At 48.3% G+C, this 27,684-nt stretch overlaps 1 protein-coding gene across 1 annotated transcript in view; it reads left to right on the forward strand.

Annotated features, from left to right (window-relative positions):
* The window catches only part of cps1 (carbamoyl-phosphate synthase 1, mitochondrial), a 204,232-nt gene that overhangs the window by 45,240 nt on the left and 131,308 nt on the right, over positions 1-27,684 (forward strand). Inside the window, exons 7-13 of the mRNA XM_072484190.1 lie at positions 572-661; positions 1,552-1,680; positions 2,517-2,623; positions 5,822-5,963; positions 11,038-11,115; positions 20,809-20,907; positions 23,871-23,966. Of these exons, the coding sequence (XP_072340291.1) occupies positions 572-661; positions 1,552-1,680; positions 2,517-2,623; positions 5,822-5,963; positions 11,038-11,115; positions 20,809-20,907; positions 23,871-23,966 (741 nt within the window). The remainder of the gene's footprint in view (positions 1-571; positions 662-1,551; positions 1,681-2,516; positions 2,624-5,821; positions 5,964-11,037; positions 11,116-20,808; positions 20,908-23,870; positions 23,967-27,684) is intronic.

Here is a 27,684-nt window from a genome sequence, read left to right on the forward strand (position 1 = left end):
TCAGGAATTTGGGTTGCATTGTATTGGGCAAGGGGAGCTCCCTTTGTGGTTTCAGATTGAGAAGTACCCCGTGCACCTTGCATCTAGGCTGAAAGCTGGAATTATCATTACGGTTTTACTGTGCCAGTATGAAATCCTTTGGCAAGGATAAGAAACCTGATAAGAATATCTGACGTTGAGGGCAGCATGGTGGCGCAGTGGGTTAGCCCTGCTGCCTCATGGCGCCGACGCCCCAGGTTCGATCCTGGCTCTGGGTCACTGTTCGTGTGGAGTTTGCACATTCTCCCCGTGTTTGCGTGGGTTTCACCCCCACAACCCAAAGATGTGCAGGGTAGGTGGATTGGCCTTGATAAATTGCCCCTTAATTGGAAAAAATGAATTGGGTACTCTAAATTTATAAAAAGAAAAGAATATCTGACGTTGTTGAATTTGTGCTCGATGGAGTGAGGAGAGTGTAAATTGTGTGTACATGTGATGCAGTTCCACCTGGTTAATGCTGACATTTTACTCGGGATCATTTTGTGTGAATGAAGCATTGGTACATGTGACAAAATTTGTTGTATTTCGACAGGAAGTTAAAATCTACGGCAAAGGGAATCCAATCAAAATCGTTGCAGTGGACTGTGGTATAAAGCATAACATAATCCGACTTCTTGTCAAGGTAGCTCCACCTGTCTCTTACCCACACGCTCGAGCAACAGCATTTTTAATTTATGATCACACTGCCACTGAACTGCACCGGGAGCAATCTCCAATTTCAGTTACAGCGGGATTTCATGAATATCTTTGTTTCCATGGGAGAGGGGAGGTTTTATGGATGGTCATTATTGCACCAATATTTGCCTGTAATGTACGTGGGCCATGACTCAGGGACAGTTAGTATCTGAAATGGGGATTTTCCAGTCCTTAGCACTGGTGAGATCTACTGGTCCCTCCAAAGGTGGTTTCCCTGGCTGCGGGATGGGCGCACCGTCCAAAACACTACAGACATCGACGGAACCGGAACATCCTAAGGCAGATGAGCTGCCTCTGCTGACAGAAAGCACACCGTTGGGGGTGATGGTGGGGAGGACAGGAAAATCCAGCCCTTTGTCCAGAATTGCAACAATATTTGTGTAAATATTAGCACAACCTAATTTCAATGGTTCAATGATGGCTCCAAGAGTATCCCGGCATCGACTTGTATTCGCCTGGTTTCTGGAGGAGGGTCCCACACCCTTTCTGATCTCTCCTCATTTTTGAATTGTGACCCCAACTAATGAATTGACCTGCCAGTCAACCACAGAGAACCTCATCGCCAAAAGCTGAGGTTCTGACTTATTGCGATTACTTACCTTTACACACAGCAGAAATAGCATACTCCTACCCAGGGCAATGACTTTTATCTACTTTGACTTGAAGTGTAGCTTAAGGAGAACTGTTGCGTTAGGAAGCCAGGGGAAATTTCCTTTTTGATATGTATGACTGCACATCTTTACCAATTTTCAGTGGGTTACCAAGTGAATGAAGTCCAAGGAATATAATAATAAATGCTGCTATGTTCTTTTCCAGAGAGGTGTTGAATTACATTTAATTCCATGGGATCATGATTTTACGAACATGGAGTACGATGGACTCTTCTTATCCAACGGCCCAGGAGATCCCACATTGGCAAAACAATTAGTCGCAAATGTACACAAGGTGTGGGCTTCACCTCATTCGGTGTAAAAACTTTCTTTTCAGTTGTTAGTTGAATGTTTTATAAAGTGGTCACCTCTTTTTAATGTATGGGAATGTAGGCCGGGATTCTCCGATCCCGCGGCCAAGTTCTGACACCGGCATCAAAAGCGGCGTGAGCCACTCCGGCGTCAACGGGTCCGGGTATGCACCCCTTCCTAGGGGGCTAGTACGTCGCCGGAGTGGTATCCGCTGCTCCGGCACTCGGAAGCCAGCGTGCCACGGCCGGCGTGAGTCCGCGCATATGCGTGGGTTCCTGTCTCCGCGCTGGCCCCCGGGTAATATGGCGGAGCCCTACAGGGTTCCGGCGCGGAGGAACATAGGCCCCCCCCCAAGGAAATAGCCCGCCCGCCGATCGGTAGGCCCCGATCGCGGGCCAGGCCACCGTGGAGGCCCCCCCCGGAGTCGGATCCTCCTCGCCCCCCCCCCCCCCCCCCCCAACTAGGACGGCCCCTGCAGCCAGAACTCCGAGGTCCCGCCGGGTGGGACCATACGTAATCCACGCCGGTGGGACTCGGCCGAATTTGGCGGGCACTTGGCCCGTCGAGGCCCGGATGGGGGTCCGCTTTCAACGGCCCCCGACTGGCGCGGCTGCGATCTCGCGGGCGGAGAATCGTTGGGGCGGCGTGGCGTGATTCCCGTACCACCCCCCCCCCCCCCCCCCGGCGATTCTCCGACCCAGTGCGGGGTCGGAGAATCCCGGCCGTAGTGTTCCGAGTGTTCACTGCCTCATTTCTGGAAGAGCACATCAGGCTCTCCTTGCTCTGTAATTGATGGTTGGCTTTTATATTGTTCTTTAGGTCATTCAAAGCAATCGCCCTGAGCCAGTGTTTGGTATCTGTATGGGGAACCAGCTGACGGCATTAGCTGCTGGTGCCAATTGCTACAAACTACCAATGGGAAACAGGTACGAGAAACCATAGAAGTCATTATTAAAGATGTTTTAGCAGGGCATTTGGGAAAATTCAATCAACTAGGCAGAGTCAACTTGGTTTTGTGAAATGAACATCATGTTTAACCAATTTATGGGAATTCCTTGAAGGAGTCCACGTGCTGTGGATAAAGGGTAGAATCCCTGTATTTAGAATTCCAGAGGCATTTGATAAGATACCACATCAAAGGTTATAGCGTAAAATAAAAACTCACTGTATATTGGCATGGTTTGAAGATTGGCTTACTAACAGGAAACAGAGTGGGCACAAATGGGTCTTTTTCTGGGTTGACAGGATGTAACAAGTGGTATGTCACAGGGATCAGTGCTGGAACCTCAGCTTTTTACAGCTTATGTTAACGACTTGGATGAAGTGATTGAAGGGATGATTGTTAAATTTGCTGACGACACAAAGATAGGTAGGAAAGTAAATTGTGAAGAGGACATAAGGAAGCTACAAAGGGACACAGACAGGTTAAGAGAGTGGACAAAGATCTGGCAAATGGATTATAATGTGGCCAAATGTGAAATTGTCAGGAAGAATAAAAAAGCTTATTATCTAAATGGTGAGAGATTGCACAGCTCTGGGATGCAGAGGAATCTGGGTGTCCTAGCGCATGAATCACAAAAGACTAGTATGCAAGTACAGCAAGTAATTGGGAAAGCTAATAGAATGTTATTGTTTATTGTGAGGGGAATTGATTACAAAAGTAGGGAGGTTATGCTTCAGTTGTACAGGGCATTGGTGAGACCACATCTGGAGTATTGTGTACAGTATTGGTCTCCTTATTTAAGGAAAGATGTCAATGCAATAGAATCTATTCAGAGAAGATTTTCTAGACTAATATCAGGAATGGGTGGATTGTTTTATGAAAAAAACTGGTTGGAGAGGTTAGGCTTGTATCCAATGGAGTTTAGAAGAGTGGGAGGCAACTGATCGAAATATTGAAGATCCTGAGGGGTGGATGTGGAGAGGATGTTTCTTCTTGTTAGAGAACCTGGAACTAGCGGGTCACTGTTTTAAAAATAAGGGGTCGGTCATTTAAGACAGATGAGGAGAAATATTTTTTCTCAGAGGGTTGTGAGTCTCTGGAACTCTTCCTCAAAAGGAAGTGGAAGCAATGTCTTTGAATGTTTTTTAAAGTAGAGCTAGATAGATTCTTGATTAATGAGGGGATGGAAGTCAGGGGTTTGGCAGCAATGTGGAGTTGTCATTACAATCAAATCATCCATGAACTAATTGAATGTCAGAGCAGGCACAAGCGGGAGTGGCCTAATCCTGTTCCTAATGTTTGTATGTCTCCTGTGTTCTATTTGTTTCCTGCCCCTTATTCAAACCTTTCTGAGTATGGTTGTGATGTAGTATCTTTTGAGTGATACTGGATTAAGAACAGAGTTTTTCTCTCACCATGGCAATTTATCAAATATGGTGAATTTTGTGCTAACGTCAGGCAAGTGACCCTGGAAGTTGATTAATCTTTATCTCAAACCAAAATGCCTCACTCATATTTGTCAGGGAATAAACCTGGCTCCCTACCCAGTCTGACCTTCCTGACACCAATTCTACACCACGTTGTTCATCCTTTCTCTGTCTCTGAGGCCCATTTTAAAAGGGCATCTTGCAGTGAACACTTCTCCCACCAATTAGATTTCAGATCTAAGCCCAATTCAAGGACTAAATACTGGCCAACCTTCCTTTGGCTTTTGATATTCTCATGCCCCTTTGAAACACAGCCAAGATTTTTCTGTAGGTGCTGGGGGAGAGTGGATGATGTTGGTCTCTCTCTTGTTGGTAGCAATGTCTCCCTACCTGAGTTACTACCATCCTGAAAATTGGGTCGGAATCCTGTTGCGGCATAGGTGGGAGAGACATCTCATGCCCATGGTTTAAAAGAAGCAGGGTAAAAATACTTATACCATCTTCTGGAAAGAGTTACTGGGACAGGATCAAAAGTATCGAATAGGAGGATTGTTGATCAGTTTGTTGAACGATGCTATTTCTTCGAGGGGCTGTAATTGTGCTCCTCGGTGCTGGAGGGGCAGTATGGTAGCACAGTGGTTAGCATGTTGCTTCACAGTGCCAGGGTCCCGGGTTCAATTCCCACTTGGATCACTGTCTGTGCAGAGTCTGCATGTTCTCTCCGTGTCTGTGTGGGTTTCCTCCGGGTGCTCCGGTTTCCTCCCACAAGACGTAGGGCGCTATTCCCCCCCCCCCCCCGCCGGTGGGAACTCTGCGAGACCGCTGGGGGGCGGCCTGTGGGGGAGGGAGGGGGGCTCCTTCACCGGGGTGGCCTCGGATTGGGTCTGGCCCGCGATCGGGGCCCACCGAATGGCAGGCCGACCTCCCCCCCCCCCCCCCCCCGGGCCTACCTCCTTCCGTGCGCGGCCCCAGAACACCGGACCCATGTTGGTGAGGGGCCGGCATGCGTAAGACGTTCCCCACGCATGTGCGGGTTGGCGCGGCGCCCATTTGGCGCGGCGTAAGGATGCTGGAGCGGTGTGAACTGCTCCAGCGCCATGCTGGCCCCCTGTGGAGGCCAGAATAGGTTGTGCCCGGGCCCTGTTCGCGCCGCGACGGCGTTCATGATGGCACAAACACTTGGCCTCCATATCGAAGAATCGCCCCGTACTTGTTCGGTAATTTGGACATTCTGAATTCTCCCTCAGTGTACTCGAACAGGCGCCGGAGTGTGGCGACTAGGGGATTTTCACATTAACTTCATTGCAGTGTTAATGTAAGCCTACTTGTGACAATAATAAAGATTATTATTATAATAACCAATCAGGAAATGGGCTGAAACTGCCCAAACTTCTTTTGCACATACCCTGAGCATTCCAACCTCTCTATAAATGAGCAATGTTGTTTGTGCTTTGCTATAGAGTGTAATGTGCTCGCTGAGTTTGAATCTTTATCTCTGTTGACCAAATGTGCAGAGTTTGATACAGTGCCCCTAAGGCACTTGCATAGCTACAGTGGTGATCGAGGTTAGAGCTTATTGCTACACCAGTCAATAATGCTTACCCCACTGGTCCAAGGCCAGTTGTTTAGGAACTGAGAAAAGGGAAAAGGTACGAAATGAGGCAAGGAGTGGAAAATAATCCTGAAAGTGTGAGGATTTGCATATGGATAATCCTAAAAATATTCACCTACCAACTCCTGTTTCTCTAACACAGAGGACAGAATCAACCTGTAGTGAATGTAATGAATGGCCAGGCATTCATCACTGCACAGAATCATGGATTTGCCATCGATAGTACAACTCTGCCAGAAGGATGGAAGGCGATGTTTGTAAATGCTAACGATGGCACCAATGAGGTAAGCAGAGATTGAGAAGAAAAAGTATGTCCAAGTGCTCTCATAAGAATAACAAATATTTTTAAATAATAGCTCAAGAAAATACCAAATTTAATGCTGATTCAAGTGGAGATTGGTTGTCTGTGAGGTGAATGGGGATTGGTTGGTCTGTTTGTGAGGCAAATGCAGATTGGTCTGTCTGTGGGGCGAGTGATGATTGTTGGTCTCTCTGTCTGATGAGTGGCAGTGGTCTGTCTGAGGCGGTGGTGAGTGCTCACTCTGTCTGTGAGGTGAATGCAGATTGGTCGGTCTGCCTGTGAGGTAGGTGGTGATTGGTCAGTCTCAGTTTGGTGACTGGTGATTGGATGGTCTCACTGTGATGATTGGTTGAAAGATAAAAGCAAAGGTGGGCAGCACGGTAGCATGGTGGTTAGCACAATTGCTTCACAGCTCCAGGGTCCCAGGTTTGATTCCCGGCTTGGGTCACTGTCTGTGCGGAGTCTGCACATCCTCCCCGTGTGTGTGTGGGTTTCCTCCGGGTGCTCCGGTTTCCTCCCACAGTCCAAAGATGTGCAGGTCAGGTGGATTGGCCATGTTAAATTGTCCTTAGTGTCCAAAATTGCCCTTCGTGTTGGGTGGGGTTACTGGGTTATGGGGATAGAGTGGAGGTGTGGACCTTGGGTAGGGTGCTCTTTCCAAGAGCCGGTGCAGACTCGATGGGCCGAATGGCCTCCTTCTGCACTGTAAATTCTATGATACTATGAAATTACTGCGGATGCTGGAATCTGAAACCAAAGAGAAAATGCAGGAAGACCTCAGCAGATCTGGTAGCATCTGTAGGGAGAGAAAAGAGCTAACGTTACAAGTCCAGATGACCCTTTGTCAAAGCTAAAAGACAGAGAAAGTGGGAAATATTTATACTCTGGAGTGAGAATGAACATAAGAATATAAGAACTAGGAGCAGGAGTAGGCCATCTTGCCCTTCAAGCCTGCTCCGCCATTCAGTGAGATCATGCCTGATCTTTTGTGGACTCAGCTCCACTTTCCCACCTGAACACCATAACCCTTTATTTCTTTATTCTTCAAAAAACTATCTATCTTTATCTTGAAAACAGGTAATGAAGGAGCCTCAACTGCTTCAGTGGGCAAGGAATTCCATAGATTCACAACCCTTTGGGTGAAGAAGTTCCTCCTAAACTCAGTCCTAAATCTGCTTCCCCTTATTTTGTGGCTATGCCCCCTAGTTCTGCTTTCACCCGCCAGTGGAAACAAGCTCGGCAGCACGGTAGCATTGTGGATAGCACAATTGCTTCAGAGCTCCAGGGTCCCAGGTTCGATTCCGGCTTGGATCACTGTCTGTGCGGAGTTTGCACATCCTCCCCGTGTGTGCGTGGGTTTCCTCCGGGTGCTCCGGTTTCCTCCCACAGTCCAAAGATGTGCAGGTTAGGTGGATTGGCCATGATAAATTCCCCTTAGTGTCCAAAAATTGCCCTTAGTGTTGGGTGGGGTTATTGGGTTATGGGGATAGGGTGGAGGTGTTGACCTTGGGTAGGGTGCTCTTTCCAAGAGCCGGTGCAGACTCGATGGGCCGAATGGCCTCCTTCTGCACTGTAAATTCTATGATAAGCTACCCGCATTTATCCTATCTATTCCCTTCATAATTTTATATGTTTCTATAAGATCCCCCCGCTTCCTTCTAAATTCCAATACTACAGTCCCAGCCTACTCAACCTCTCCTCATAATCCAACCCCCTCAACTCTGGGATTAACCTAGCGAATCTCCTCTGCACACCCTCCAGCGCCAGTACATCCTTTCTCAGGTAAGGAGACCAAAACTGAACACAATACTCCAGGTGTAGCCTCCTAACACCTTATACAGTTGAAGCATAACCTCCCTAGTCTTAAACCATAACCTCCCTCGTCTTAAACTCCATCCTTCTAGCAATGAAGGACAAAACTCCATTTGCCTTCTTAATCACCTCCTTAATGAAAGATGAGTCATAGCCACATAAACCAACGGAACAGGGTGCTAATAGCCACAGAAACCACGGGATAAGATCTGGTTGATCTGTCTGTGTGCCGGTGGTGATTAGTTGTAAGGCGAGTGGTGATTGGTTGGACTGTCTGTTAGAGGAGTGGTGATTGGTTGGTCTGTCTGTGAGGCAGGCGGTGATTGGTTGGGGCTCAAATAGAAATAAAGATTTGACTTGTGAACATATAATTCAAAGATCACAAACGAAGGGAGGGAATTATCTATTCATCTGGGCAGAATATACAGCACAATGACGGAAGCAGAGTGGCAATGTTACTGGAATGGTACTTGTGAAGGAGCAGACTTTACTCCGAGGACATGAGTCCAGATCATAACATCACAGCTAGGGAATTTAAATTTAATTCACAGATTTGGAGTGAAGTGTCAGTCTCATTAACAATGATCATCAACTACTGGATCTTCATAAAAAAGCATCTGGTTCACAAATGCGCTTTAGGGATTTCCTTACACGTAACTCCAGACCCACAGAAATGTGATTGTCTTCTGGAAGTGCCGAGCACATCAGTCAGTTATAGTAAACTGCTACAGGAAATTTCAACAAGGATAAATCCTGGCATTGATTGACCTTGGCACCAGAAATGACAAAGACACACTCTGTCCAGTAGATCCTGCAAACTCCTCCTCACTAAGGTATGGAGACTTTTGCTAAAATGTGGAGAGCTGTCCCACAGACTAGTCGAGCAACAGCCTAACAGGTATACACACTGAATCGCACCTTTTAGAGGGTATCCCAGACACCACCATCACTATTCCAGGACCGACTCACCAGAGATGGTGGCACAGTGGGGAACAGCTGGGAAGGGAGCATTCCTGGGAGTCTGCAGTCCCACTGACTCCGAACCCTATGCCTGCAGATCTAGTAGCTGAAGAGCCTGGCTCTGGTTGTATACTCCAGGTTGCTCTGCCAAGTGGTTGGAGCTTGGGGAGCATTTGTTGCACATGTTGGCGTGGAATGTTCCCCACTATGTGGCTGTGCTGGGGCTCAGGCATGAACCTTTCCTGCATGCAAAATTGCCCATTTGAATGTGCTGACAGCCACTTCAGATGTTGTGATGGCCTTGTCAAACCAGAAGGGTGGTTTAGTGCTGTGGTTACACCCACGCCAGATTACGTTCAGATTTTATTTCATGTTTGTGCCTTGAAGTTATTATATTGATGTTGCTCCCTTCATTCTGAAATAAGATTGTTGTATTGCTTCCAAAAAAGCATAAAACTCCAAAGGGGTAATTAGCTCATGAATTAGAGTTTAAGGACTGTTGTTTTAACAGCCAATTCCAATTACAATTGCAGAACACTAGATAATGACAGCTCCATATTTTTCGGCATTCTCACACAATTTGCACTCTCCTCAGCTACACTGTGCAAACTGGTTGCTAGTTTGCCTGAACATTACTGGATCAAATTACACATTCCAGACAAACCTTTGAGTGTGTATTGTCCTATAAGGGACCTATCTGGTCCAACCACCCATTATTGGAAATAAACACATCCTCCTGCCCCCCCCCCCCCCCCCCCCCCGCCCCCATTACTTCCAGTGTCTCTCAGCTAATTATAATCACACACATCCCAAGATAAAATATTATCACGCAGGAATTTTCTGCAATTATACTGGTTCCAAATGGGTGTCAAGTCGAAAGGTTGGATGTAGCAGAAACCAGTCCAGTTGTGGTTGTTTCTGTTCATTTGCTTGTATCCTCATGGAGACCTGTTCTTGCAAATCCTTTTTTGGCATCAGCATAAATGACTGTAGAAACAAATAATGATACGATGGTTTGGAAGTTTCAATTTATTATTTGAATGGGTGGACTATTGAAATAGACACCGACAAACTGGGTTCACGAATTGCCCTAATTTCAGCTGTAACTTCCCAGTTACACGCCCACAGGAACTTTCACTTCATTGATAAATCTAGAATTCTAGATTTCACTAGCTTGCGTCAGAATTTAATGTTGTTATGGATGTAGGATTTCACAAGATGGTCATGTTTTAAAATGGTTCCTCTAACTTAAAATGAGACAAATATTCTGGATAGGGAAGATGGTGGTCATAATAAACCTGTGCCTGGAGACAGGCCCATGTGATCTGCTTGTTATGGGGAAAGAAATCAAAAGCAATTCAAAACCAAGTGACAATTTTCACACCTTGGCATAGAAAAGAGACACCCGATTTTTATAGAAAAACACAGGGTAGAATTTAATGCCCACTCAGAAGCCCGTTTGGAGATAGGTAGGCATTTAATCAGGCGAGAGTTGAGATGCCTTCCCTCTGCTATCTGGTTATGTCTGGGCAGGAAGGCTTGTGGATTGAGGAGTCACCATGCGGGAAGCCTGAAAAGAAAACCCGATGAGGGAGATGGGTTTATCCTCTGTTTAAAGGCACTCCATGCTCCTCGTGGTGCTAATTGCAATGGGGAACTAACTCTCAGGTGGTGGGATTTCCAGTCCAGGGGGGGCGGGGGGGTTCCTTAATTCCAGGAAAACCTGACGCTGGCCACTTAACTGCCTGTCGAGCACTTTAATATGGCGGACTTTCCCAATAGAGACGACAGAGGTATCCGCCAGTTCTGCAGTTGTTGGGCTGGACCCCTATTGCAGCGACTGCGGTGCATAGGACGAAAAGGTAGTTTTGTGTTAGCAACCAAAAGGATGCTGATGAGAGCTAGTTCTCTGTTTGAAGAGAAGATAGAACAAAAACATTTTTTTGTACTTTTTCGTACACAGGATGTGGGCTTCGCTGGCTAAGCCTTTTCTATTATCCATCCCTGATTGTCCTACGAAGGTGGTGGTGAGCCAGTGTCATTAACTACAGCAGTTCATGTGGTGTAGATACACCCATAGGAGACAGAGTGGGGAGAGAGGGACTATCGAAGGGAAATGTGTGCTGTCTCGGGATTGTTTTTGCTGTCGGTTTATGTGCCTAACATATGAGATGCTGCAACGACAACAATACTATGGTGCTGGTGCAGGATAGGGTTGTTCACGTCAATAACTGGCAATGGGAGATGATTAAATGAAAACAATGCATTTAATTCTTTTCTTACAGGGAATCGTGCATGAGACCAAACCCATTTTTACTGCACAGTTCCACCCTGAGGCAAAGGGAGGGCCAACAGATACTGAAGTAAGTAAAATATGTATTCCAATGTGCACAGTGTGGTTGGAAAGACAGCTGAAACACCAGTGGGCGTTCTGACTACTTAATCCACAACAACTTCACTCTCTCAGCTTGTACTGAGATAAACAGCAAATGCAACAATCCCAGCTTTAGGCCTCAGATCCTGAGGGTAATTTGAGCTGTATAGGTGAACTAGTGGTCTGTCCCTGTATAACACTGTGGTACAGTATTGGTGGGTACAGGTCTGTCACTGTATAACACTGGGGTACAGAACTGGTGGGTGCAGGTCTGTCACTGTATAACACTGGGGTACAGTACTGGTGGGTACAGGTCTGTCACTGTATAACACTGGGGTACAGTACTGGTGAGTACAGGTCTGTCACTGTATAACACTGGGGTACAGTACTGATGGGTACAGGTCTGTCCCTGTATAACACTGGGGTGCAGTACTGGTGGGTACAGGTCTGTCACTGTATAACACTGGGGTACAGTACTGGTGGGTACAGGTCTGTCACTGTAGAACACTGGGGTACATTACTGGTGTGTACAGGTCTGTCCCTGTATAACACTGGGGTACAGTACTGATGAGTATAGGTCTGTCACTGTATAACACTGGGGTACAGTACTGGTGGGTGCAGGTCTGTCACTGTATAACACTGGGGTACAGTACTGGTGGGTACAGGTCTGTCACTGTATAACTCTGGGGTACAGTACTGGTGGGTACAGGTCTGTCACTGTATAACACTGGGGTACAGTACTGGTGGGTGCAGGTCTGTCCCTGTACAACACTGGGGTACAGTACTGGTGGGTACAGGTCTGTCACTGTAGAACACTGGGGTACATTACTGGTGGGTATAGGTCTGTCACTGTATAACACTGGGGTACAGTACTGATGGGTACAGGTCTGTCACTGTAGAACACTGGGGTACAGTACTGGTGGGTGCAGGTCTGTCACTGTATAACACTGGGGTACAGTACTGGTGGGTACAGGTCTGTCACTGTATAACTCTGGGGTACAGTACTGGTGGGTACAGGTCTGTCACTGTATAACACTGGGGTACAGTACTGGTGGGTGCAGGTCTGTCCCTGTACAACACTGGGGTACAGTACTGGTGGGTACAGGTCTGTCACTGTATAACACTGGGGTACAGTACTGGTGGGTACAGGTCTGTCCCTGTATAACACTGGGGTACAGTACTGGTGGGTACAGGTCCCTGTATCACACTGGGGTACAGTACTGGTGGGTACAGGTCTGTCACTGTATAACACTGGGGTACAGTACTGGTGGATACAGGTCTGTCCCTGTATCACACTGGGGTACAGTACTGGTGGGTGCAGGTCTGTCACTGTATAACACTGGGGTACAGTGCTGGTGGGTATAGGTCTGTCACTGTATAACACTGGGGTACAGTACTGGTGGGTGCAGGTCTGTCCCTGTATAACACTGGGGTACAGTGCTGGTGGGTATAGGTCTGTCACTGTATAACACTGGGGTATAGTACTGGTGGGTGCAGGTCTATCACTGTATAACACTGGGGTACAGTACTGGTGGGTGCAGGTCTGTCCCTGTATAACACTGGGGTACAGTACTCGTGGGTACAGGTCTGTCACTGTATAACATTGGGGTACAGTACTGGTGGGTACAGGTCTGTCACTGTATAACACTGGGGCACAGTACCTGTGGGTGCAGGTCTGTCCCTGTATAACACTGGGGTACAGTACTGGTGGGTGCAGGTCTGTCCCTGTATAACACTGGGGTATAGTACTGGTGGGTACAGGTCTATCACTGTATAACACTGGGGTACAGTACTGGTGGGTGCAGGTCTGTCCCTGTATAACACTGGGGTATAGTACTGGTGGGTACAGGTCTATCACTGTATAACACTGGGGTACAGTACTGGTGGGTGCAGGTCTGTCACTGTATAACTCTGGGGTACAGTGCTGGTGGGTACAGGTCTGTCCCTGTATAACACTGGGGTACAGTGCTGGTGGGTACAGGTCTGTCACTGTTTAACACTGGGGTACAGTGCTGGTGGGTATAGGTCTGTCACTGTATAACACTGGGGTACAGTACTGGTGGGTACAGGTCTGTCACTGTATAACACTGGGGTACAGTACTGGTGGGTACAGGTCTGTCACTGTATAACTCTGGGGTACAGTACTGGTGGGTATAGGTCTGTCACTGTATTACACTGGGGTATAGTACTGGTGGATATAGGTCTGTCGCTGTGTAATGCTGGCATAATGTACTGGTGGGTACAGATCTGTCCCTGAACACTGGGGTGCAGTACTGGTGGGTACAGGTCTGCCCCTGTATAACACTGTGGTACAGTACTGTTGGGTACAGGTTTGTCCCTGTGTAACACTGGAGTACAGTACTGCGGGGTTTGGTCTGTCGTTGTATAACGCCAGGGTACAGTACTGGTGGATAGAGATATGTTACTATATAGCGTTGGTGTACAGTACTGGTGGGTAGAGGTTTGTCACTGTATAAGACTGGCGTTCAGTACTGGTGGTTACAGTTCTGTTCCTGAATAACACTGAGGTATTGGTGGGTACAGGTCTCACTGTACAACACTGGGGTACTGTGCTAGTGGGTATAGGTCTGTCCCTGTATCACACTGGAGTACAGAAATGGTGGGTATAGGTCTGTCGTTGTATAACACTGGAGTACAGAAATGGTGGGTACAGGTCTGTCGCTGTATAACACTGGGGTACAGTACTGGTGGGTACAGATCTGTCACTGTGTAACATTGGGGTACAGTACTGATGAGTACAGGTCTGCCACTGTGTAACATTGGGGTACAGTACTGGTGGGTACAGCTCTGTCCCTGTATTACACTGGGGTACAGTACTGGTGGGTACAGATCAGTCACTGTATAACACTGGGGTACAGTACTGGGGGGTGCAGGTCTGTCCCAGTATAACATTGGGGTACAGTATTGGTTGGTACAGGTCTGTCCCTGTATAACACTGGGGTACAGTACTGGTGGGTACAGGTCTGTCCCTGTATCACATTGGGGTACAGTACTGGTGATACAGGTCTGTCCCTGTATCATATTGGGGTACAGTATTGGTGGGTACAGGTCTGTCCCTGTATAACACTGGGGTACAGTACTGGTGGGTACAGGTCTGTCCCTGTATCACATTGGGGTACAGTATTCGTGGGTACAGGTCTGTTCCTGTGTAACTCTGGGGTACAGTAGTGGTGGGTACAGGTCTGTCCCTGTATAACATTGGGGTACAGTATTGGTGGGTATAGGTCTGACCCTGTATATCACTAGGATACAGTATTGGTGGGTACAGGTCTGTCCCTGTATATCATTGGGGTACAGTATTGGTGGGTACAGGTCTGTCACTGTATAACACTCGGGTACAGTACTGGTGTAAACAGGTCAGTCGTTGTATAGCATTGGGATAAAGTACTGGTGGGTACAGATCTGTCACTTTATAACACTGGGGTACAATACTGGTGGGTACAGATCTGTCACTGTATAACACTGGGACGTACTGGTGGATACAGATCAGTCACTGTATAACACTGGGACGTACTGGGGGATACAGATCAGTCACTGTATAACACTGGGACGTACTGGTGGATACAGATCAGTCACTGTATAACACTGGGACGTACTGGTGGATACAGATCAGTCACTGTATAACACTGGGACGTACTGGTGGATACAGATCAGTCACTGTATAACACTGGGACGTACTGGTGGATACAGATCAGTCACTGTATAACACTGGGACGTACTGGTGGATACAGATCAGTCACTGTATAACACTGGGACGTACTGGTGGATACAGATCAGTCACTGTATAACACTGGGACGTACTGGTGGATACAGATCAGTCACTGTATAACACTGGGACGTACTGGTGGATACAGATCAGTCACTGTATAACACTGGGACGTACTGGTGGATACAGATCTGTCACTTTATAACACTGGGACATACTGGTGGATACAGATCAGTCACTGTATAACACTGGGACGTACTGGTGGATACAGATCAGTCACTGTATAACACTGGGACGTACTGGGGGATACAGATCAGTCACTGTATAACACTGGGACGTACTGGTGGATACAGATCAGTCACTGTATAACACTGGGACGTACTGGGGGATACAGATCAGTCACTGTATAACACTGGGACGTACTGGTGGATACAGATCAGTCACTGTATAACACTGGGACGTACTGGTGGATACAGATCAGTCACTGTATAACACTGGGACGTACTGGTGGATACAGATCAGTCACTGTATAACACTGGGACGTACTGGTGGATACAGATCAGTCACTGTAAAACACTGGGACGTACTGGTGGATACAGATCAGTCACTGTATAACACTGGGACGTACTGGTGGATACAGATCAGTCACTGTATAACACTGGGACGTACTGGGGGATACAGATCAGTAACTGTATAACACTGGGACGTACTGGGGGATACAGATCAGTAACTGTATAACACTGGGACGTACTGGTGGGTACAGGTCTGTCCCTGTATAACTCTGGGGTTCAGGACTTTCCGCAGCCTCTGACAATTGGTCCCTCAGTCTCCCTTTTCCGTCTCTTGCTCCCAAAAAACGGATTTTCCATTGGCTGACACTGGAATCGGGAAATTTGAGTGGGCGGAGAATCGGTTCCAGCACCAAAATTGTGGCGGGTACCGGTTTCACGCCAAATTGTAATTCTCTCGTGCCTTGACAGTCACTCCACACCTACAGTAAACACTGCTGGCATATCATTATTCACAGCTCCAGGGTCCCAGGTTCCATTCCTGGCTTGGGTCACTGTCTGTGCGGAGTCTGCACGTTCTCCCCGTGTCTGCGTTGTTTTCCTCGGGGTGTTCCGGTTTCCTCCCACATTCCAGAGATGTGCAAACTGGGTGGATTGGTTATGATAAATTGCCCTTAGTGTCCAAAAAAGGTTAGTTTTGCTGTTGTAGAAGTCCGCGAATCCTGCCCCGGCATTAACACTTAGTCTCAGGAACGGAGAATTCCATTGTCTCTGACACCCACTCTTTTATTTGCTGGGTGCTGAATATGATTGACCTGCCGTTTTGAATTGTAGTGAAGTATTTGTATTTTGTTGTGTGCTGGGACTTCACAGTTGTCCAGTGTGTGCTGGGAATATACGATTGCCCAGTGGGCGCTGGGAATATACCGTTGCCCAGTGTGCACTGGAAATATACCATTTCCCAGTGTGTGCTGGGACTGTACCTTTGCCCAGTGTGTGCTGGGACTGTACCGTTTCCCAGTGTGTGTTGGGATTGTACCGTTTCCCAGTGTGTGTTGGGACTGAACCGATGCCCAGTGTGTGCTGGGACTGTACCATTGCCCAGTGTTTGTTGGAATGCCCAGTGTGTGCTGGGAATGTACCTTTGCCCAGTGTGTGCTGGGACTGTACCATTGCCCATTGTTTGTTGGGAGTGCCCAGTGTGTGCTGGGACTGTACCATTGCCCAGTGTTTGTTGGGAGTGCCCAGTGTGTGCTGGGACTGTACCGTTGCCCAGTGTGTGCTGGGACTGTACCATTGCCCAGTGTGTGCCGGGACTGTACCGTTTCCCAGTGTGTGTTGGGATTGTACCATTGCCCAGTGTTTGTTGGGAGTGCCCAGTGTGTGCTGGGACTGTACCGTTGCCCAGTGTGTGCTGGGACTGTACCGTTTCCCAGTGTGTGTTGGGATTGTACCGTTTCCCAGTGTGTGTTGGGACTGAACCGATGCCCAGTGTGTGCTGGGACTGTACCATTGCCCAGTGTTTGTTGGAATGCCCAGTGTGTGCTGGGAATGTACCTTTGCCCAGTGTGTGCTGGGACTGTACCATTGCCCATTGTTTGTTGGGAGTGCCCAGTGTGTGCTGGGACTGTACCATTGCCCAGTGTTTGTTGGGAGTGCCCAGTGTGTGCTGGGACTGTACCGTTGCCCAGTGTGTGCTGGGACTGTACCGTTGCCCAGTGTGTGCTGGGACTGTACCGTTGCCCAGTGTGTGCTGGGACTGTACCGTTGCCCAGTGTGTGCTGGGACTGTACCGTTTCCCAGTGTGTGTTGGGATTGTACCGTTTCCTAGTGTGTGTTGGGACTGAACCGATGCCCAGTGTGTGCTGGGACTGTACCATTGCCCAGTGTTTGTTGGAATGCCCAGTGTGTGCTGGGAATGTACCTTTGCCCAGTGTGTGCTGGGACTGTACCATTGCCCATTGTTTGTTGGGACTGTACAGTTGCCCAGTGTGTGCTGGGACTGTACCATTGCCCAGTGTTTGTTGGGAGTGCCCAGTGTGTGCTGGGACTGTACCGTTGCCCAGTGTGTGCTGGGACTGTACCATTGCCCAGTGTGTGCTGGGACTGTACCGTTTCCCAGTGTGTGTTGGGATTGTACCATTGCCCAGTGTTTGTTGGGAGTGCCCAGTGTGTGCTGGGACTGTACCGTTGCCCAGTGTGTGCTGGGACTGTACCGTTGCCCAGTATGTGTTGGGACTGTACCATTGCCCAGTGTGTGCTGGGACTGTACAGTTGCCCAGTGTGTGCTGGGACTGCACTGTTGCCCAGTGTGTGCTGGGACTGCACCGTTGCCCAGTGTTTGTTGGGACTGTACCATTGCCCAGTGTTTGTTGGGACTGCCCAGTGTGTGCAGGGACAGTACTGTTGCCCAGTGTTTGTTGGGACTGTACCATTGCCCAGTGTTTGTTGGGAGTGCCCAGTATGTGCTGGGACTGTACCGTTGCCCAGTGTGTGCTGGGACTGTACCGTTGCCTAGTGTGAGTTGGGACTGTACCGTTGCCCAGTGTGTGCTGGGACTGTACCGTTGCCCAGTGTGTGCTGGGACTGTACCGTTGCCCAGTGTGTGTTGGGACTGTACCGTTGCCCAGTGTGCGCTGGGAATATACCGTTTCCCAGTGTGTGCTGGGACTGTACCATTGCCCAGTGTGTGTTGGGACTGTACCGTTGCCCAGTGTGTGCTGGGACTGCACCGTTGCCCAGTGTGTTCTGGGACTGCACCGTTGCCCAGTGTGCGCTGGGAATGTACCGTTGACCAGTGTGTTGGGAATGTACCGTTTCCCAGTGTGTGTTGGGACTGTGCCATTGCCCAGTGTGTGCTGGGAGAGTACCGGTGCCCAGTGTGTGCTGGGACTGACCATTGCCCAGTGTGTGCTGGGACTGCACCGTTGCCCAGTGCGTGCTGGGACTGTACCATTGTCCAGTGTTTGTTGGGAGTGCCTAGTGTGAGTTGGGACTGTACCATTGCCCAGTGTGTGCTGGGACTGTACCATTGCACAGTGTGTGCTGGGACTGCACCGTTGCCCAGTGTGTGCTGGGACTGTACCATTGCACAGTGTGTGCTGGGACTGCACCGTTGCCCAGTGTGTGCTGGGACTGTACCGTTGCCCAGTGTGTGTTGGGACTGTACCATTGCCCAGTGTGTGTTGGGACTGTACCATTGCCCAGTGTGTGTTGGGACTGTACCATTGCCCAGTGTGTGCTGGGACTGTACCGTTGCCCAGTGTGTGCTGGGACTGTACCGTTGCCCAGTGTGTGCTGGGACTGTACCGTTGCCCAGTGTGTGTTGGGACTGTACCATTGCCCAGTGTGTGCTGGGACGGTACCGTTGCCCAGTGTGTGCTGGGACTGTACCGTTGCCCAGTGTGTGCTGGGAATGTACCGTTGCCCAGTGTGCGCTGGGAATATACCGTTCCCCAGTGTGTGCTGGGAATATACCGTTTCCCAGTGTGTGCTGGGACTGCACCGTTGCCCAGGGTGTGCTGGGAATATACCGTTTCCCAGTGTGTGCTGGGACTGCACCGTTGCCCAGTGTGTGTTGGGAATATACCATTGCCCAGTGTGTGTTGGGACTGCACCGTTGCCCAGTGTGTGTTGGGACTGCACCATTGCCCAGTGTGTGTTGGGACTGCACCGTTGCCCAGTGTTTGTTGGGACTGCCCAGTGTGTGCTGGGACTGTACCATTGCCCAATGTTTGTTGGGAGTGCCCAGTATGTCCTGGGACTGTACCATTGCCCAGTGTGTGCTGGGACTGTACCGTTGTCCAGTGTGTGTTGGGACTGTACCATTGCCCAGTGTGTGTTGGGACTGTACCATTGCCCAGTGTTTGTTGGGACTGTACCGTTGTCCAGTGTTTGTTGGGGCTGTACCATTGCCCAGTGTTTGTTGGGAGTGCCCAGTGTGTGCTGGGACTGTACCATTGCCCAGTGTGTGCTGGGACTGTACCGTTGTCCAGTGTGTGCTGGGACTGTACCGTTGTCCAGTGTTTGTTGGGGCTGTACCATTGCCCAGTGTTTGTTGGGAGTGCCCAGTGTGTGCTGGGACTGTACCATTGCCCAGTGTTTGTTGGGACTGTACCATTGCCCAGTGTTTGTTGGGAGTGCCTGTGTGTGCTGGGACTGCACCATTGCCCAGTGTGTGCTGGGACTGTACCATTACCCAGTGTTTGTTGGGAGTGCCCCGTGTGTGCTGGGACTGCATCATTGCCCAGTGTGTGTTGTGACTGTACCATTGCCCAGTGTTTGTTGGGACTGTACCATTGCCCAGTGTTTGTTGGGAGTGCCCAGTGTGTGCTGGGACTGCACCATTGCCCAGTGTGTGCTGGGACTGTACCATTACCCAGTGTTTGTTGGGAGTGCCCCGTGTGTGCTGGGACTGCATCATTGCCCAGTGTGTGTTGGGACTGTACCATTGCCCAGTGTTTGTTGGGACTGTACCATTGCCCAGTGTTTGTTGGGAGTGCCCAGTGTGTGCTGGGACTGCACCGTTGCCCAGTGTGTGCTGGGACTGTACCATTGCCCAGTGTTTGTTGGGACTGTACCATTGCCCAGTGTTTGTTGGGAGTGCCCAGTGTGTGCTGGGACTGTACCATTGCCCAGTGTTTGTTCGGACTGTACCATTGCCCAGTGTTTGTTGGGAGTGCCCAGTGTGTGTTGGGACTGCACCATTGCCCAGTGAGTGCTGGGACTGTACCATTGCCCAGTGTTTGTTGGGAGTGCCCAGTGTGTGCTGGGACTGCACTGTTGCCCAGTGTGTGCTGGGACTGCACCGTTGCCCAGTGTGTGCTGGGAATGTACCGTTGCCCAGTGTACGCTGGGAATGTACATTTGCCCAATGTTTGTTGGGACTGCCCAGTGTGTGCTGGGACTGTACCGTTGCCCAGTGTGTGCTGGAACTGTACCGTTGCGCAGTGTGTGTTTAGTGCTGTGGTTGATGGTGAATTTGACTTCATTTTATGAAGAGGTCACGACTGGGATTGCAGAGAGCCCTCAATGATTGTCGCTGGAGACAGTGAGTGGGGGAAGGTGGGTCGTGGGCCAGTTTTATCAGAGCCATGTTAGCATGAGCTGGCGAGGGTGATGCTGGAGTGTGGACAAGGGAGGAGCCTGGGTGGTAATGTGAGTGGTGGGCTGGTGAGACTGGGTCGGTTGAGACCGGGGAGGAGGTGGTGTTGTCAGTTGAAGCCTTTGGACTTCCAAACGGAGAATGCTTGTGTTGTTTTGGTGAATGGGCAGGAGTCTGGGACAAATTGGATCTTTTGAAGAACATGCATGGTATCATTCTGTGAACATGCTCGAAAATATGTTACTTAATGACTGATTGTAATTCGAATTGTGCTGAGTTTGTGGAACCATTTTGCATAACGTTGAATATTAAAATCACTAACACTCACTGTTTCTTTTCCAGTTCTTGTTTGATGCTTTCATTTCGCTGATCAAGAAGGGAAAAGGGACCAGCATTGCCTCGGTTATGCCAGCAGTTCCCCCGCCCCCTGAGAGGCTGAAGGTTGGTTTTCCTCAGTTATCTGCACATGAAGTAAACACAGTATTTTCTAATCAGTCCACATGCCGGCATTATCCTGCCGTGCTGACTGATCTGTTGTAGGAAAAGACATGGCAAAAAAAGCCAGGTTTTATCTTTCTCTCGCTAGTCCCTGATTCATTCTCTGCCTCTCTCTCTCTGTCCATCCCTTTCTCTCTTATCTCTCATTTCCCTGCAGTTCTGATCCTCCACTATTTGGCTCTGCCATCTCAGTGGCCTCCTTGAACTGCTGTACCAACTTGATGCAATGAATTGGTTGACTAGATTACTTCCGAGAACAGTTAAGAATCAACCACATTCATCTGTGATGAAATCCCCAAACAAAGCGAGGATAATGGTTGTGTTCTTTTGACGATCTAAGAGCTTTATTTATTGCTGGGTTCTCAAACTTCCCTGGTCAGATTTGAATTCAAATTCTCTGGATTACCAGTTCAGTAATTTAGCTGCTGCACAGAATTGAAAGTCCTCCCAGTTTTTCCACACGATTATTCAAAATGCCATGGCACCATTTGAAGAGGAGCGGCCCTGCTCAGTACTGTTCTTTATCAACACTTCCTAACTGGCTTTCACCCCACTTCTAGTTTATCAGATGTTTCACGTGCAAAAAAAGCAGCTTTGCTCGGTTACAAAACTCTTTCTCTTTTTATAATTCATTCCTGGGATGTGGGCTTTGCTGGCTAGGTCAGCATCCCCAATTGCACCCGAGAAGGTGGTGGGGAGCTGCCTTTTTGAGCCACAGCAGTCCCTGTGGTGTAGGCACACCCACTGTGCTGTTAGGGAGGGAGTTCCCAGATTTTGACCCCGGACAGTGAAGGAACAGTGGTAAATTTCCAAGTCAGGATGGTGAATGACTTGGAGAAGGAACTTGAAGGTGGTGGTGTTCCTGTGTGCTTGCTGCCCTTGGAGGTCAGGGAATTGGAATGTGCAATGAAGAGGTTTTGTCAGGTTTCTGCTGTGCATCATGTAGATGGTCCACAAGCTGCCACTGGGTGGAGGGAGTGAACATTGAAGATGGTGGATGAGGTGCCAATGGAGAGGGCTACTTTGTCCAGCCTGATATTGAGCTTCTTGAGTGTTAATGGAGCTGCACTCATCCAGGCAAGTGGGGTGTACTGCATCACACTCCTGACTTGTGCCTTGTAGATGATGGACAAGCTTTGGAGAGCCAGGAAGTGAATTATTCACCACAGAATTCTCAGACTCTGACCTGCTCTTGGAGTCATAGTATTTATATGACTAATCCAGTTTTCAGCGACTGAAGCGCTACTGACCACCAAAAAGATGTTTGTGTAGTACAGGGCTTTTAATAGACCCCACCTGGAATAACCGCGTTCAATTTTGGACACCATGGGCGAGACTCTCTGTCCGCCCAGCCCCATGCTTCTTGGTGGTGTGCCGTTTGCTGGTGGGTAAATTCTCCAGTATTGCCACTTGTCAATGGGATTTCCCATTGAAGCCACCCCATGGTGCTGGGAAACTCGCGGGTGGGAGTACGCTGCTGGTGGGAACAAAAAATTGCCAACAACCAGAGAATTCTGGCCTGTGGATGCAATTCTTCCAGCGGGAAACGTGGTGGATTCAGATTGCACACTTAAAAATTCATTGGAGGATTCGAGTTTTGCATCAGCACTGAGAGGGACGGGCCTAAACAGGCCTCCAAGCCCCTGCCAAGCCTGGCTTCACCGAGAGCCCCCCCCCCCCCCCCCCCCCAACACAACGGTTATTGCTGGTGACAGTACCAGGGCCCACCCCCACCCCCAGCTGCTCCGCCCCTCATGCCCCACCAATTTCAGGCAATGCCTCTTTAGGCACTTTCCCCTTTTCATGCCCCACGTGTTGGCTTTGCCAAACTGACACTGTCCCCTGGTACGATTGGCAGTGCCAACATGGTCGTGCCAACCAGGAACTGCCAGTGTGCCAGGGGCCATATCCCGACCACCTCGCCTCTCCAATTACCTCTGAGCCCCCCTACATGGTATTCACAACTGGTCTCCGGTGATGGCGACCAGCACTCATTCCCGCCGTTTCAGCTTCACTGGCGGGACGGGGAATCCCAGGAGCAGGGAGAATCCGGCTTTATTATGATGAAGTATATGTCAATGCTTATTTAAGTATGCTCATCTGGTTCATGCGCAGCGAGGGAGCATCGCGTTCTATTAGGCACCCAGCATGAACTCTTTGTAGAGGCTCTCCTGCTATTCTGGTACTGAGGGATGTGCGCTGGGGGCAACGGGGGCGGAGAATAACTTCCTATATTTTGGGGAAGAGGTATTCCCCTGGAGGGGCTGAAGTGCAGTTTCGGTAGAATGGTACTGGGACAAAAATAGTTAAATAAAGGGCGGCATGGTGGCGCATTGGTTAGCACTGCTGCCTGATCTGGTTTCAATCCTGGCCCTTAATTGGAAAAATAAATAAAAAGTTAAATTATCAGGACCGGTTTCATAGATTAGCATTATACTCCTTTAATATTGAAGTGTGATGTTAAAATCATTAAAGGATTTGATGGGGGAGATGGAGAGAAACTAATTCCTCTGACGGGAAGCCCACGACAAGGGGGAATAACTGTAAATTAGAACTGGGCTATTCAGGTTGATGTCATAAAGCATCTCTCCACAAAAAACGATGGTGGAAATCTGGTAATCACTTCCCCTTAAAAATACAGATTTGCCAATTAGTCCAAAGATGCGCAGGCTAGGTGATTGGCTTTGTTGAATTGCCCCTTAGTATCCCAAAGTTAGGTGGGGTTACGGGTTTGCAAGGGAGTGGGCCTAGGTAGGGTGCTCTTTCAGAGGGACAGTGCAGACTCGATGGGCCGCATGGCCTCCTTCTGCACTGTAGGAATTCTATGATTCTAAATGGTGGTTGAGGGTCTGGATGGCCTCTGGAGAGTACTACATTCCTTCATAATGTTCTTCTGCTGTTTTCAGGTTTCAAAGGTTCTAGTCTTGGGATCCGGAGGCCTTTCGATTGGCCAGGCTGGAGAGTTTGATTACTCCGGGTCGCAGGCAATCAAAGCATTAAAGGTGAGTTCTCATTTTGTGTCTTCCAGGTAGCACTGGCTTTCTCTCTGTCTGTCAGTCTGCCTGACAGACATCCTAGATCCTCCAATATCCTGTCCCAAGAACCTATTTTTCATCGCATAGTTCATTGGCTATTTGTGCTTGGCGCGCATCACACACACATACAAAACACACACACACACTCACACACAACTAAGACACCATCCCACGGGGGGAGCATGAACTTGCATGGACAGGATTCCCTCCAGTATCCCACCCTCCCAAACTGGAAGCAATCATCTCAGTGATGGGCAACCTAGGCCACTGAGTGGGCCGTATGAATTGTCCTCCTTCATCTCAGTGGGCTGCAAGACTTAAATCAGGCTTATTCACTAACCATTACCCCATGAAGAAGATTAAATACATTTAATACACACCAAATATTTCATAATGAGTTACAAAAATGCTCAATCATTTAAATATTGTCATCAACTTCAAATGTTGAAGACGAAACGAATATTTATGCTTGACTGGACGCAGAGGCAGTATACGGCTCTCACAGCCAATGTTGTGAGCAATCAACATGCATTTCACTTCACTTACCCTTGCTTTATGCGCATATCACTTTAGTCACACCAGTAGGAAACAACTGTCTGGACAGAAATCAAAGGAATGTGGTGACCCTGTGCGTGGGCAGTAGTCAGTCAACAAACTGTCTCGTGGGCCGCGCTCCAAACCCAGATGGGCCATATGTGGCCCCCGGGCCGTAGGTTGCCCACCACTGACTATTCGGAAGGACAGAGTGGATGGTAAGGGAGGTGGTGTAGCTCTGTTATTTAAGGATGACATCCGGGCAACAGTAAGGGATGACATAGGTGCTATGGAGGATAAGGTTGAATCCATTTGGGTGGAAATCAGGAATAGTGAGGCGAAAAAGTCACTGATAGGAGTAGTCTATAGACCACCAAATAGTAACATTATGGTGGGGCAGGCAATAAACAAAAAAATAACTGATGCATGTAGAAATGGTACAGCAGTTATCATAGGGGATTTTAATCTACATGTCGATTGGTTTAACTAGGTCGATCAAGGGAGCCTTGAGGAGGAGTTTATAGAATGTATCCGCGATAGTTTCCTAGAACAGTATGTAATGGAACCTACGAGGGAACAAGTGGTCCTAGATCTGGTCCTGTGTAATGAGACAGGATTGATTAATGATCTCATAGTTAGGGATCCACTCGGAAGGAGCGATCATAATGTGGTGGAATTTAAAATACGGATGGAGGGTGAGAAGGTAAAATCAATCACTAGTGTTTTGTGCTTAAACAAAGGAACATAATAAGAGCATAAGAACTAGGAGCAGGAGTAGGCCATCTGGCCCCTCGAGCCTGCTCCACCATTCAATGAGATCATGGCTGAGAGATTACAATGGGATGAGAGAAGAGGTAGCTAGGGTAGACTGGGAGCAAAGACTTTATGGTGAAACAGTTGAGAAACAGTGGAGAACCTTTCAAGCGATTTTTCAGTGCTCAGCAAAGGTTTATACCAACAAAAAGGAAGGACGGTAGAAAAAGGAAAATCAACCGTGGATATCTAAGGAAATAAGGGAGAGTATCAAATTGAAGGAAAAAGCATACAAAGTGGCAAAGATTAGTGGGAGACTAGAGGACTGGGAAATCTTTAGGGTGCAACAGAAAGCTACTAAAAAAGCTATAAAGAAGAGTAAGATAGATTATGAGAGTAAACTTGCTCAGAATATAAAAACTGATAGTAAAAGTTTCTACAAATATATAAAACAAAAAAGAGTGGCTAAGGTAAATATTGGTCCTTTAGAGGATGTGAAGGGAGATTTAATAATGGGAGATGAGGAAATGGCTGAGGAACTGAACAGTTTTTTTGGGTCGGTCTTCACAGTGGAAGACACAAATAACATGCCAGTGACTGATGGAAATTAGGCTATGACAGGTGAGAACTTTGAGATGATTGTTATCACTAAAGAAGTAGTGATGGGCAAACTAATGGGGCTAAAGGTAGGCAAGTCTCCTGGCCCTGATGGAATGCATCCCAGAGTGCTGAAAGAGATGGCTAGGGAAATTGCTAATGCACTAGTGATAATTTATCAAAATTCACTAGACGCTGGGATGGTCCCGGCGGATTTGAAATTAGCAAACGTGACACCACTGTTTAAAAAGGAGGTAGGCAGAAAGCGGGTAATTATAGGCCAGTTAGCTTAACTTCGGTAGTAGGGAAGATGCTGGAACCTATCATTAAGGAAGAAATAGCGAGGCATCTGGATGGAAATTGTCCCATTGGGCAGACGCAGCATGGGTTCATAAAGGGCAGGTAGGTCGTGCCTAACTAATTTAGTGGAATTTTTTGAACACGTGTTTCTCTGGTTGGCAATCAGTAGCTAGTGGTGTCCCTCAGGGACCAGTGCTGGGCCCACAATTGTTCACAATTTACATAGATGATTTGGAGTTGGGGACCAAGTGCAATGTGTCCAAGTTTGCAGACAACATTAAGATGAGTGGTAAAGTAAAAAGTGCAGAGGATACCGGAAGTCTGCACAGGGATTTGAATAGGTTAAGTGAATAGGCTAGGGTCTGGCAGATGGAATACAATGTTGACAAATGTGAGGTTATCCATTTTGGTAGGAATAATAGCAAAAGGGATTATTATTTAAATGATAAAATATTGAAACATGCCATTGTGCAGAGATACCTGGGTGTGCTAGTGCACGAGTTGCAAAAAGTTGGTTTACAGGTGATTAAGAAGGCAAATGGAGTTTTGTCCTTCATTGCTAGAGGGATGGAGTTTAAGACTAGGGAGGTTATGCTGCAATTGTATAAGGTGTTAGTGAGGCCACACCTGGAGTATTGTGTTCAGTTCTGGTCTCCTTACCTGAGAAAAGACATATTGGCGCTGGAGGGTGTGCAGAGCAGATTCACTAGGTTAACCCCAGAGCTGAAGGGGTTGGATTACGAGGAGGGGTTGAGTAGACTGGGACTGTACTCGTTGGAATTTAGAAGGATGAGGGTGGCTATTATAGAAACATATAAAATTATGAAGGGAATAGATAAGATAGATGCGGGCAGGTTGTTTCCACTGGCGGATGAAAGCAGAACTAGGGGGCATAGCCTCAAAATAAGGGGAAGTAGATTTAGGACTGAGAATCTATGGAATTCCCTGCCCAGTGAAGCAGTTGAGGCTCCTTCATTAAATGTTTTTAAGATAAAGATAGATAGTTTTTTTGAAGAATAAAGGGATTAAGGGTTATGGTGTTCAGGCCAGAAAGTGGAGCTGAAAAAGATCAGCCATGATCTCATTGAATGGCGGAGCAGGGGACAGATGGCCTAGTCCTGCTCCTAGTTCTTATGTTCTTATGAATGATATGGTGGGTAAGGTTAGGACTCGGAAGATGGGCAAGGGGGAGAAAGTCCAACTCTTCCCCAATGAAGGCTCTGTAGTGGCCACAGAATTGCCACTTTGGGGACCTTTTGTGTCTAGCCTTAACTTGTAGGCTGTCAGGTGAATTATGGATCCGGCGGGCAGCGCGAGGGGAGGGGGTAAAGTAAAATGACCAAACCTACATCTTGGAAGGGAAGAAAATGTAAGGGAGGCCTCCTTACATTACAGAGGTTCCTTCTGACTGGGGTCACCATCCACTCATCATCCGTTCAAGGTCCAGAGATCTCCGGACTCTTAACTCCCCCTCGTAAATACTCAGGCTTCCCATACCCTT

This window comes from Scyliorhinus torazame, chromosome 2 (genome assembly GCF_047496885.1).
Source record: "Scyliorhinus torazame isolate Kashiwa2021f chromosome 2, sScyTor2.1, whole genome shotgun sequence".
Classification (NCBI taxonomy): Eukaryota; Metazoa; Chordata; class Chondrichthyes; order Carcharhiniformes; family Scyliorhinidae; genus Scyliorhinus; species Scyliorhinus torazame.